The sequence below is a fragment of the Larus michahellis genome, chromosome 2 (genome assembly GCF_964199755.1).
Source record: "Larus michahellis chromosome 2, bLarMic1.1, whole genome shotgun sequence".
In the NCBI taxonomy this organism is placed as follows: Eukaryota; Metazoa; Chordata; class Aves; order Charadriiformes; family Laridae; genus Larus; species Larus michahellis.
In genome coordinates, this window is record NC_133897.1 from 37,948,475 (window position 1) to 37,962,736 (window position 14,262).

Below are 14,262 nucleotides of genomic sequence, written 5' to 3' on the forward strand. Positions count from 1 at the left end.
CTTTCTCCAACCGAGGATGAAAGCCACCAATGAGCAGAGAGAAGTAACTTTTTCCCAGATTTCCAAGTATGAGCTATTTGTCTCCTTCCCACACTCCGGCACTAAAGAGGCTCAGCAAACATGCCAGACTGCCACTCACCAATTGCCTATTAACAGCTACGCAGAGGAAAGGCACTATTTCCAGATCAGGATCCTGCCCCTTCTCACAAAGCAATTTTCTACCGAGATTTCTAACTAAAAGGAACCCAGTAGCTTTCCCTGCAAGTAAATAGCTTGTTAAGGCTGGAAGTAGGGTTTTGTGTGCAGAAATTGTCCTATGCAAATCAGAGCTGATGAGCACTTAACTAATCTGTTTACAGACCAGAGCTGCTGGGCAGGCCTCGGCGATTTTCTATCAAAGCAAAGAACCATTCTTTATGGGCATCTGGTTGTCCCTGAATTGGTAGTTTAAGCATATACCCTTGCTTCAAAGAAAGATCAAAGGATTTATTACTTCTAAATGAGTGCATTATTTCCACTTACTACTTTCTTGTTTGCAATGTGTTATTAACAGCACCGTGGCAGGGTTACCTTAAGACTTGAGTTTCTCATAGATTCCTGAACGTGATTTTAGATGTTATATGTAGCCGATAATACACAGGCTGCTACATCGACGGAGAAGGAAGTAAAATACTAGCAAACACATTAGAAATCCATTTGTGGAAAATGGATTAAAAAAACCTCCAAACAAACGACAAAGCAAACTAGCTATATAAAAATGGTTCTTTTTCTTTTTTACTGTAAATGTAAACAATGAGTCTGTATCAAAATGACAGCCGCGGGTCAGTGGACAGAGCCAGTTTTGGCTCCTCTTCATATGAAAAGAAACACACATCGCTCCCGCTCTCAGAAAAAGCCGAGATACCGCAGTCACGAAGTAGCACAACGACCAGTTCAATGAACAAATTCCTATTACGCCGTAAATGCCTGCCATCCCCATCCTTTTGGCTTACTGTTTATAGCTCCATTTACTTATTAAGTCTGGAAGAAACAAGGGAGACACATTCATTATGTGCTTTCTGGCACTATTGGGAGCACATGGAAAGCAAGTAAGACCTAACATCTTATTTGCAGGCACACTGAAGGCCTACAGTTAGCTCGGGCACGGCACTGGAAAAGGAATTTTCGGGAGGAAGCGCAGAAGTAGATTCCAGGCAGCCAGGGCCAAGGCAGACAAAGCTGCCAAAACTAGAGCCACAAGCGGCCCCAGGGAGAGTTTGGAGAGGCTGGTGTGATGTTTATTGCTCAGGCGGTGGAGTTGGGTGGTGCAATGTGGGACAGGAACCACATTCTGCTGGCTGTGACTTTAGTGGTGGTATCTAAAGACGCCTGCGGACTCGGTGTCTCCGTCTTTATCATGGTGCCAGAGGGAGAGGATTGCGGTTCCCTTATCTGTTTTACAACGAAGCACTTTCCCCTGATAGGCCTAGCAGGTCACACAGCACAAGACGCTGCCTCCTCCTCCTCTTTTATTAAACACAGACCTCATTTGCATCTCCATCACATAAGCTAACAGAGTTATCTATCCAGGGACCAGCAGAGGAGAAAAGTCACAGCAACGAGAGATGAGGACAGGATCCAGTGGCTTTCCAGAGAGAGTAATGTGTTGGCATTAGGCCCTGTGACCTGCCGATCTCCATTTGCTTAGCAGTGTTTTCCTCTCTTTCTCCTGACAGGGACCAGAAATTGGCTATTTTTGAGCACGAACAGCAAATGCAGCTCTAACAGTCAAATACAGGAAAAAATAACCAACTGGCATACTGTGGGCTCTTGGTGCCATGCAATAGATGGGTTCAAACAGGCTGGAGCTTGTATTAAAACCTTGTATGTAGAAATGCAGAGGAATTCATGTCTTAAACCCACGTGTCTGAAACTCCAGCTTCAATCACCTGTAAGTGACTGAAGATAAGTCCTTTTTGTGGCCTGCAGACTGACAGCTGCCTGACACAGTTACACGACACCAAGGGGACTTGCCCTCAGCATCGTACAAACAGAGGAAGAAACAACAGGGCACAGACTGCCAAAATGATGCTGTAAAACAGGCAATAGCTACAACATCCAATGTGTTAGCCCACTAAATATTGGTCACTGAGAGCTTCTAGGCTCTATAGCCTTCGAATAGAATCATAGAATCAAAGAATTGTTTTGGTTGGAAGAGACCTTTGAGATCATCAAGTCCAATCATTAACTCAGCACTGCCAAGTTACCACTAAACCATGTCCCTCAGCACTACATCTACACACCTTTTAAATACCTCCGGGGATGGTGACTCAACCACTTCCCTGGGCAGCCTGTTCCAATGGTTGACAAGCCTTTCAGTGAAGAAATTTTTCCTAATATCCAATCTAAACCTCCCCTGGCACAACTGGCAGCTGTTTCGTCTTGTCCTATTGCCTGTCACTTGGGAGAAGAGACCGACCCCCATCTCACTACAACCTCCTTCCACGTAGTTGTAGAGAGCAATAGAATAACGTGCATGACGACAGGAAAGCAAAAATGACCTCCTATTGCTAGCCACAAACTAGCCACTTTAGGTACTGGAAACAGCTTGTCTACACAGCATTGCTGCCCCAGTATTTGCCCAGCTTCCCAGGAAAGCCCTTGGGACTAGAGAGCTGTAGATATGCAAACAAGCTAGTTTACAGCTGGCTCAGGTATGCCTGCAACCGGTGATTACAGCCCAGTTAACACCGCTAAATCATTTGGAAGAAAGCACTCAAAACAAAATAGGCAGCTCAGAGATTTTAAGATCTATTCTGTAAGTTACTTTCCACATCACTTGCTTCCCAATGGCTGTTGGTGCTACAAGTCGCCTGCAGAAATCCAAGCTAGTTTCGTCATGCGGCTCAAACTGGAAGACAGACAGCAGCAACACTCAATTCTGGCCAAATAAAGCTTATGTCTGACCACATTTGAAGGCGATTACTTTTGTCTGGTTTCTCCTTTGAATTTCAACAAGACAGAATACAATTCATTTCTTTTCTAAAAATACTGTAAGGACTGAAATGTATTGTAATGATTTGGGCATTTCTTTCCAGGGTAGCTGCATTTCAGGTACATGCAAACTTATCTTTTTATCAGTTGTATTTCCATTGTTTTTGTCCAGCACTCCAAGTAATTTTGAAATCAGTGAACTTCATGAAACATAGGTTAGCACATTTATTATCTCCACATATAGCATTTACTTTAGCAAACAGAACACTGTCAACACTAACAGAGGCTCGGTAAAACTAACTGAAGAAACAGACTGAGTTATCTCTGACCTCAAATGAAAATCCAGACCTCGTCTCAGGGTCAAGGTCAAGAGGAAGAGTTGGGTGTAAATGCAGAGAGCCAGACAGCTTTTAATTATACAGTAGTTATGAGACATTTAGTACTTTAGAAAGGTTTATCCACCTGTTTCAATTTACCCCAAGTGCTCACAATCCATGATGAATGCCAACCCCCCCCAAAAATCACTGCCATATGGATGCCTAGTTCCATGTCACACATCTATTGAACGCACCAGCCATAAAACTATTCATTTTCTGTCCACCTAAGAAAACTTTGTGACTGTTGCTATTATTTTTATTGGAAAAAATTCATGTGTAACTGACAGCCAGCAGGACAGGTTGTGACAAATCATATACAGAAAGCAACATATCTTAAAGATACCGGCAGCCTTTAAAGATCATACATCCATTATGCTGTTGCACAGAATGGCGAAGAAATCCTTGCTACTGAAAGCTCAAGCTTTTCAAACGTACCATTTATTCTAATTTGTAGATGTTGAACTAAACTTCTCCCACTACTGAAATATAATTTTTCAATTTTGCAAGGCTTGTGGTAAGAGTTCTAACAACTTGATACTGAAGTCAATAAAAAGGCTTCCCTCTTTAATGTCACTTAACATTAAAGGGGTCTTATCAAAGCTCAAGTCTAAAATACTGCAGAGGACCCTACCTCTACGTGTTGTGCACCAAGAAAACACAACAGAGGTTTCTAAATTGCATCAAAGTTCCCACAACTTATTAGACAGCCTTGTAAAGACAGACAATATTCTCGGCTTCTCCTGAGAAAAGCCGAATTACATCTCTTCTTATATGAAGGAGGAGAAGACAATAATGATGATGTAAAGACATATCAAAAGCAACAGGCATCACTACCAATGAAGTTAGTACCCTCAGAGTTGTGCCTGGGTATGGGTCTTGCTGGTGGACTAAAAGCATAGGAAGACATCTACTGCATTAACACGGTAGCCCTTGTATGATGGTAGCCCTTCTCTGCTTGGTCCAGGGGCAGCCCCAGCCTTTCTGTTCCATAAACTGTTTAATAAATCTTCTTGTGGCAAAGAGCCGTAAGATTTAAACAACTGAAAAGACAGGCAGCTCTGTTCTCAGGCAGGAAGGCACAGCAGCTATTCTGTCCCCCCTCAGCATCTCTCTCATCCACCCTGGGACAAGGCTGGGATGGAGACTGGTGACATCAACTTCAGCACCTCCTGCCGGCTCCGTCCTCTCACAGCCACCACCCCAACTTCTCGTAATCCTGAGCCCAGTAATGTGGCACCACAATCCCTGCCACAAGGGATGCGCTTGAGCTCCTCCAGAGCTGCATCCTGGCCACATCTGCACTGGAATCACGCGGGCATTCAACACACGCTGCGAAATCTTGGCAGTATTGTACTTAATGGCAAAATTCCCATTGATTAAAGCAGAGTCAGAATATCACGTATAATACTTTTACTTGGTCAGAATACCTCCTCTTCCTCCCGAGGCTTGTAAGAGCCATAAATAAAGTTAAAGCAATATAGTACTCAGCAATTTTAATAGAAGGCCTCCTCTGTTAAACGACCACCAAAAATAGTTGCTTAAGATGGGTTATACTGAATCATAAATGAGAGAAGGCTGCTTAGAATTTTTTTTTTAAAACCATCACTACTTTTATTGGTTGTCAATGTTTTCCTGTTAGTCAATAAATGCATTTGATATAGGTGAGTTTCCAAAGTAAGCATGATGGGAGGGCTAGTTTAACATTCAAACTAATTTAAAAAGAAGTTACCTCAAGTTTCCCTTTGGGACATTTACAAAATATGCAGTTAATTTGTTGCACCTAATTTGTGTGTATGTACTGGGAGGTAATTAGTGCAGAAATTCAACCAATTTTACAATCTTTCTGTTCAGCTCAACAAATTACTGTTTTCAACACCTGTTTCTGGCAGTGACAATAGTTTTAGTACTTGCTTAATTTCCATAGACCAGAAGTACCCCATGTGGAGCAAAAGATACATTATATACATACGAACACACAGAATACCCATAGCTAGCATGAATACCACCACCGTGATATGTATCCAGTCACACAATATTCCCCTGCAGAATTAGGGAAAAAATGTGTATTCTAATATAAATTGTATTGCTGGCTTCAGGTATTGGACATCATTAAAGGTTTCAAGGCACTTGCCATAATAAGACTTATTTAAAAAGTTGTTTCTAACTTCGCCAAACTAACTGCTTGTTCTAAAATTTTACATGCTGGCTGTCTGCCCTGAAGCTGGGTTTTTTTTGGGTTTTTTTTTGTGTTTTGTTTTTAATTTCAGCCAACATCCTCCTCCAAGAAGGAGACCACAGAACATTTTGTTGGTTTGCCAAAATAGCATTCTGGCAGCCTTTACTCCAACTTGAGCACCCTGTGCTTTGGAGTAGGAATTTAAAATTTGTTCAGAGGTTGTGGGGGAGGAGAAATGAACCCCAGGAAGCCTAAGCTACAAGCCTTTGGGAGAAACATAAAAATAACAACGAAGTTTCCACATGCTTAACAGAGGCTTTATGATTTCAGAAGCTAAAAGCCTCAAAGAGCGTGTCTCACTGAGTATATTCTCTTTCCCCACAAGTCCCAACATTTATGTGTGCATATAATGTCTTCAGAAAACAACTGATGATGCTTCCTGCAAGCCCAGGGTCACAGGGAAGCCCAGGGCTACCGGCAAACACGTTCATAGCAAACGCTGCTACATGCTGGGGTGGACAGCAGAAGGAAGCATCTCTCAGCAGTCCTGCTGATGCCAGCCAGATCTCCAAGTCAAATACAGAGGAGACAAACTTAACCAAGACTCTCCCACAGTTCCTTACCTCATCCATTATAAAACTTGGAAATGAACAAGGATCCTCCTGGCAAAAACATCCTTCTCTACATGACCTCAAATTAATTATGAGCGTAGGTCCATCCTTTGTATTATGCGAGGCAGGAGTCCCATAGGAAAAATTGTTATAGTATGTGATACTGTTATCAAAGGTCAAAACACACATCGGCAACTATAATTCCATGTTTCTGCATTTTCTAGCACTTGAGTGGTTGACTTTGCAATCTGAATAGTTTTTAGTGCAGGTAGTTTTGTGTCTAATTTCATGGAATGAATGCAAACCTGTAGACACAGTAGTTTTACCAAAAGAGAGACCAACAATTTTTTAAAAGTAAGATTTCTCCCAGTAGTCCTACATTCATATAGAACATTCATGAGCCCCAAATCCCTGAATAACCTAGAATGTCAAACAGTTTTCAAGGAAAACTGAAAGGAGAACAGATCAACCAGTACTGTTTAATGACTTCGTATGATGTTACTAATGTGTTAAAATATAATGTCCAAGTTCTCAGAAGATTATTCACAGACTTGAGCTAATTCAAGCACACCATTTTGTTACCCAAATGTGCACATATATATAAAAGGATCCTTCGTACAACCAAAATAGGAATGTAAACACGTAACTGACCATTAAGCCTAGAGCCTGCAAGTAAGTCTGAACGTGAGTAGTTCCAGCGAAATCAGCATGAGTATTTACATCCATAAAGCCAAGTATGTACCTGTACTTTTGCAAAACCATGGAGATGGAGAATGGTTACGGTAATACGAATGAAAATATAGTACCATCTGCATTTCACAACAAGAGCTCTTGAAAAGCTTGGTTTTGCAAGATAATCCGTAGAAAACCAAGCACATTAAAAAATCAGACCACTTAGTACAAGTTTTTGGTTAATTGTGTGTGTACAAGAGTGCATCAACACAAGAAGCAAATAATCATACAACAAGTATTTACCAGTATAGATTTTTATTTCTTTTCAAAATAATGGGGTTTATTTAGATTTAAAATACTTCAGTAATTACGTAAAACAAATGTACACTTTGTTAGAACTTCTGGTAAGTGCTGTTCTTGAGTTCTGAAAATGTGTGACAGAATACAAGAAAATATAAAATTGGGTTAGCAAAATACAATAATGAAGCTTTACAAGAGGGACACACATTCTATGTTATTTTAACTAAGTCTATCAGGTAAACATGCTGTAACAGCTCTCCACTTAGAAACACGTGCCTATAAATTTAATCTGCAACCTGAATCCCAGGAAAAATTCACTACTGATCAACTCAAGGCTGGTAGGTCCAAGGAAAAAAACAATCCATCTCAAGCTGTGTTTCTTTATTGAACAAATCTTCCCTTTTTCCATAAAGTATTCATTTTAAACTTTAATAGATCACTATATATCATAAAATCACTATATAACATTCTCTTACTATTCAAGATTCACCTAAGTTTATAGCCATAATGTAAGTTATTTTATATGCAAACAGTTAAGTGTTTCATAAAAAAAATATTTATTTATTGCATCTAGAGGAAAAAAAAAACTTTGACGGTTCTTAAAAAAAAAGAAAGAAGAAATCACCGTCTGGCTAATTGCCAAACAATCCTTTCCTCTGGCTTGCTTTTTCAAGAATTATGAAAAAACCCTGGAGTTCGCTGTGATCTAGACAACCAAAGATGATTAGTCTGTATGGGATCAGTATGCACAGTGTTTGATTAAACTCACATACTTCTCAAACGGGCTATCAGGATAAAAAAATGTGGTTTGTTATTGTGTCCATTTCCAAAGGACAGCTCACAAGTTTTCCTCCTCACGTAAAAACTGGAACACAGCTGAGAAGTCTTTTAGGGCATAGCCTTTTGCACACATCATCCTGTAGATCTGATGTGCCTGGGATCCCAAAGGAACTGGTGTCTTTGTGTTGGTGGCAGAAATCTGGGCCAAGCCAAGATCCTGTGGGGAGGGAGAAGAGGGAGGAATAGGGCAGAGAGGAAAAACGGAAGGAAAGAGAAAAGAGAAAAAGTCAGGGGAGAAACAACAAGGATATAAATAGCCAAGTACATATTATAGGTTATTTGACTTCCATTGTGAAGAGAACTCTACTGCCAATAAATACAATACTCCAGCCTTAAAATTTCCGTCCTGGAAGAAGGAAGCCTTGTTTAGTTTTTCATTTTTAAACAGTAACTGTTATTCAACAGAAAAACCCCAAACTTTGCAAGGCATGCGACCTCCTTCCGGAGAGGAGGAATTTTAAGATTCTTGATCACTACATAACCTGGCAGCAATACTCAGACTCTTTTCCCCCACTTTGTTATGTCATCTCCAAACCCCAAATTCCCCTGGCTATTCACTTAAGCATTTCACATAGGTTCTAATTGCATTGTTTTCTTGTTTGGGAAAGAGGACATCTTTCTTTCTAAAAACAGGTTAAAAATCAAGCAGGAGGGATTTGAATAACAACAAAATTGAAGCCACTTAGCCTACATATATTTACTGTAACGTGACCAGTTAATAGCAAAATGAGAGGCATAGGCCACTTTGTGAATATGAATGGTTTGCAGCCTAACTGGAAGGATGTATCAAAGAATCCCTTAGGGGACTGTCCTGGGTCTGCTACAAATCTTGAAGATAAAGGGATACAGAGAATAATTCTACTGCATTTTTAAGCACCAAATTTTGGGGAAAGAAGCAGGGGAGGTTGCAAAGAGGATGAATTTGGAACCTGTCCTCCAAGAGTCCTTGGTCAACTACAGCTATAATCTGAAATAAACAGGACAGAACTCAAAGGCAAGTACCAGGCACTATGACTAACCACAGTTAGCTAAAAATAGTCGGCTGCACGCATGCTGGACAGAAATGACAAGCTAGGCTGGAGGATGTCTTGAATTCTAAGCTGAATCAGACACGAAACCAATCAAAGAAGGAAAAGCTAACAAGGACCTGGATACATAAACAGATCTCTTGTCTAAGTATGAAAGTAATGCTTGGACTTAAGGTTGCCTTTATAAGGTCTTGCTAGAGGAATCAATTTTGCGGTCCACGTTCCAAGAAAGTTGCAAAAGAACCTCTCAGGCGTTATGAGGAAGTGCCTGGATTTTCTGTCCATCCAGGAACATGGTGGTTCATAGAATTTGCTGTGTTTTTATTTTTTTTAAATAACAAATCTTTGATACAGAAGAACTGAGAGACTGTAGTACTGCTAAGAGCACCTTTGGCTTCTCAGGGATGACTTACAAGACAGGTCTTTACTTTCTATGTGTCTGGATTTGAATTAGCACAAGGAAATTCAAGATCTTACTCTACTCTCTAAATGTCACTTCAATCTGTAAATCGGCTCTATAAAGGTCATTCTGATACAAATCGGAATTATAGTTACTCTTCCTATTACCCTTGAATGACTTCAAGGTCTAGAAAAATTGGAAAAACATACTTATCAGATGTCACAGGATCCAAAATATTCTTCATCTGCATCTGGGCAGATCATTCCTTCTTGCCTAGCAATTCTGTTGAAAGACTAATGCCCTGATAAATCTAGGAACAGTTACTTTAACCTCACTTACAGTAAGATATTCCATCACATATTCCTAGCCTCTTCTAAACCCTCTTTCTGAAACCTGTTGCCATATTATCCATGTTACTCAACAAAGCTTAAATCACATCATGAAAGAGTAGAACGGCAAAATCATCTAACACCTAGTGAAGATGCTTGGTTTTAGTAGTGGTGATCGTGATCTGTTTCTCTCTGAAGAGGCATTCACAGAGGCAATCCCTGAAAATTCTGAACAGACTGCTAGCACAAATACAATTTCATAAATCGTGTGTGTTCACTTTAATAATGAAAGTCTGGCTCCAAGATGGTTGTAACATCAGACAGCATCTCCATAATTAAGTGGACAAGGACTCCTTACTCCAAAGGGCAGGAAGGTTGTTTTGGTTCTTTAAACTCCGTTCTATAAATTAGAGCTTTGAAGGAAAAAAAATTACAAAATGTAAGTAAAGCTTATCTTTAGCTTAAGTTGTGAAGTATTTTGCATCTTTTCTCTTGAGGTTGGAGATTCCTTGAGTGAAAAATAGTACAAAACAGCTCTGAAAGAAATTTGCCCTTTGCTGACCCTTTTGGAAAAGTAAAAATCAGAGCATAGTTTATGGCTCCTCTCATACTCTTTGGAACTGACAACATCTTCCAGATGTCTCACTGTACCTACTATTCTAACCACTTTTTCTCAGCTTGGAATAGGGAAACAGATTCTCTTTCAGGACACAGCTGCCAACATATTTTAAAAAAAGCAAAAAAATGCTCACTTTGGAAACACCTGGTTCCTCGGACTCATTTTGCAGTTGATGTAAATGAAACTCTTCCATTCAGAATAAAACTCAAAGGCTGTCTTGACATGAGTCAAGAATAGTATGATATAAATCTATCTCTTCTCAGGATTCAAAGAAGACATTTGATTAGCAACTGTGCTGCAAATGAAAGACTGAATTGCGAATGAAAAAGGCCTGCAATGCCTCAGACACAAAGACAGTGAAGGGAAGTAAACCAGACTTTAAAAATGCAAAATCTTTAGAGCACTCTTCACATTAAGTTGACTAAATTCTAGGTTTCATTGTCAGATTTCAAGACTGAAGAGCTTTTCAGAGATGTCTGACAAAGTTTTCTGACCCAAACACTTAAAATAAGGATCCTTTGGCTCTGAGAAAGCCACTGGTGACAAAATGCTTTTAAGAAAGCCTTTGACTTCTGCCACATCTGATATGTGAGCAGTAACCTGAAGTTTAGTAACTGTGTTTAGGGACTGTGTGTTACTGAGTCACTCTTAGATGTTTTCATTATGGAGTATTCTCTTCTCAACCTCAGGGTTGTACCTACCTCCTTCTCCTTTGAATATAGGTTTTCTTTTTTCTTAAGTGGCAAAAGCATGCTCTGTATTTCACAGAAAAAAAAGTCCCCAACTCAAACAATTCACAAACTGTTTAAGTCATATACCAGGATGAAAGGGATAGTAGCAAAAGCCTTTCCACAAACTAAAATGTCTTAAAAGAGGTCACCACTACGCCAAATAATACCTTGAATATGATCAGCTCTGTCTTGGTTACTTACTCATTCAAGTAATCTTCTGTCTATATAGAACAACAGCATTGTTCAAGAGGCATGAGAGGAATTTAGCATCTCTCCTTATTGAGGATTCCAGCCTAAAAAAGGCCATCTTCAGGCTGCCTGTCAGGCAGGGCTGGCAGGAGGGGCATAGTCAGAAGAGGTGAACAGCAATTACAAGCCTCTCTGAGGAACTCTCCTCTTAGTTATCACTGATGCTCTATAACCAAAAGCTGGCAGTTTCAACAAGTGCAAGCCAAGCTGCTATTCCTCCAATGAAAGGAAGATCTTTTAAGGCAGCTTCCAGAGGACATGAAGGTCCCTCTTAGAAGCAGACCAAAATTAAAGAAAAAAAAACCTTTACAGAGAAATTTAAAAGGAAGGGAAGGAAATATGCACCCCCATCCACTTTATATTATGAGGTTATTCTGGACAAGAGTTATGAATCATAAGAACAGAGATTGCAGGGTGAAACAGGGTACAACAGGCAGAACAGATTCTGAACACAGCACACAAGATGGAAACAAGAGCTTTGACACTGTGCCAAAATCAAATTGCTTATCTCTAATCAACAGGCCTGGCAAACTCCAAACAATAACCTAACACATTTTATAAATCAATAATTTAAATAACATTTTATTGTCCCCTATCTTCAATGACACGAACATGACGTAAAAACTGCTGCTTTCCAGTATTTTAACACATCCCTCAAAAGAAATGAAAGCTCCAGGTTGTTCGTCCATAAACATAAAATGTAGCAGGCCAACCACTGGGGTTTTAAGCCATGCTGCATCAGCAAAATTTTTTGGTGCTACTACATGCAAAACAGTCTGGACCCACTCTGGACAGAATTTGGCTAATTCCTCTGAATATGCAAATACACCAATTGACATAAATGAACTGCAAAATGACAGGAACAGTATCACTTGGCAGGTATTACATACAGGAACTCCAGCACTGTGGAGGTTTGCATGGCAATATCTGAGTTTGATCACCAGCTCTGAGAATGTTGCTGTAGTTTTAAGCACTTAATTTCCACTGTACGTGGAATAGCTGAAAATGGCCAGAAAGCCTAACCAACTGGGAGCGCTCATAAACTGGTATTCCCAAAACCTGTCCTATATGAACTCAAATGCCTCCCTCAGGGCGGTATTGCCATGAAACTAATATTCAGTGTGACATTTCCTGCACTTACATGCTTAGATGACAGATCTCTTCCAGGGATGGTTTTATGATTTACTTTAGGCAATCAAATGCAGAAGTAGTTGAAGAGTCAGAGTTCTATAGCTCCTTCCTCCAATTGTGTGTCCTCATCAGTGGGATGCAGAGCCCTGACCTCCTTGCCTACTTTCGTCTGGCCTCTAAGAGCTTAGCTTTCCTGACCACAGAGTGACTCAGGGCAGTGCTTTTCCTAGAACAGCCAAGAGCATGGCAATAAGTGTACTCTCCTGGGATGGGACAGCTGTAGGTTACAACTTCCTCATGCTGAGATGGACCTAAAACCCAGATCTCCCACTTCATGGACAAAAAATTTAGATTACTAGGTTATTACTCATAAGAAGCACTACTTCTGCCACCAACAAAGACATTTCAGGAGAGCTCACAGAATGGTGTGGATACCTGCAGAATATCAGTCTGCTGGGGTGTGGGTTGAGACCTGTCTGTCTTCTGCATTCCAAATGCCCTTAGGCAGAAAGACAAGCACATAAGCAGTTGGCATAGCAAGCAAGGGGAGAGTGTATGTCCAGTAGCACAGTTTAAGGTATCTGGAATAGATTGGGCTCAAAATCTTAGATGCTTATGCCACTATTCACACCTAATTAGGTCACCTGGATTTCCCCAAATTGCTCTCTTGAGTTTAGGGTCCTAAATTCTAGTCAGCAAGAGGCACCTAAATGGCTTGCTGAACACGTGCCATACACACAAATCCATCAGGACTCCTGGATTAAGGCAGAATTTAAAAAGACAGCACATATAATCTCACTGAGTGGCTCAGAAGTAATAGTAGCTAGAAAGAGGCTGGAGGCTAAGGAAAAGCTGCCTACACAACTCATTAATTTAGAGCTACAGTAAGAGGCTGGATTCCACTCTGTTCATGCACGCATATTTCCCTATAATCATAATTTTTCACTGAGAAAAATGTTCGCTAGAAGCCCAGAGAGAAGCAACTGTACACAATTTACACGCAAGTATTATGTACCTTAGCCATGAGTGTTGTTCCAAAGCCACCTTGATAATTATTAGCAGATGGTACTCCTTCCATCACTCCAGGAACAGGGTTGTATGTGTCGCTTGACCAACAGCGACCTGAGCTCATATTTAGGATTTTGGCCAGCAGCTTTGGGTCAAGGCCTAATCTGTCAAAGGTCAAGGAAGAGAAGTGTTAATGTCAAAATGCACAAGACATGGGTGACTTGTTTTATATCTTAGGACCCTAGCGTCATTTCTCTCCCTTTATTATAAGTCATGAAAAATGACACAGTATTGATATTGGGGGTAGGGATGCTGTCTCTTAAATTAAAGAACATCAATTCACTGTTTAAGCAGCAGGTTTTCAGAGCTTTTTCTCCTTCTGCACTAAGTAAATCCCCTTCACCTAGCAATTTTGAAAGTGCAAGCAAAACAAAGAACTCTGAGAACAGCAGTTCCCTTGTATTTCAATTACTAAAACACATTCTCTGTTCTCCTGCCCACTAGGTCACATACTTGTTCTTCGTATCAAAATCATATTCTTTAAAGCAGAACAAAGCAAAAAGTTCACAAGCAAATGTGGCAGTGTGAAAGTACTTGTGCAATGGGTTTATATGTGCACACTCATGCATTTTTGATGTAAGCAAGACAATGGAAATGATGATCCTGCTCTAATAAGTGAACAAAACCACTACACTTTTCAAAAAATATTACTATGGTATATAACTGCACATTCTTTGCTTTTCTATTATTAAATCTTCATTATACACTCCTGCTTAGGTGGCAAGCCTGCCTCTCACTGTGACATATGTTATCTATTC

General features: G+C 40.2%; 1 protein-coding gene across 1 annotated transcript in view; it reads right to left on the minus strand.

Annotated features, from left to right (window-relative positions):
- Positions 1 to 7,107: 7,107 nt before the first annotated feature.
- The window catches only part of HIBADH (3-hydroxyisobutyrate dehydrogenase), an 85,801-nt gene continuing 78,646 nt past the window's right edge, over positions 7,108 to 14,262 (minus strand). The window contains exons 7-8 of the mRNA XM_074574916.1: positions 13,452 to 13,608; positions 7,108 to 8,106 (exon numbers count right to left, since the gene is read on the minus strand). Coding sequence (XP_074431017.1) covers positions 7,948 to 8,106; positions 13,452 to 13,608 — 316 coding nt within the window. The 3' untranslated portion in view covers positions 7,108 to 7,947. The remainder of the gene's footprint in view (positions 8,107 to 13,451; positions 13,609 to 14,262) is intronic.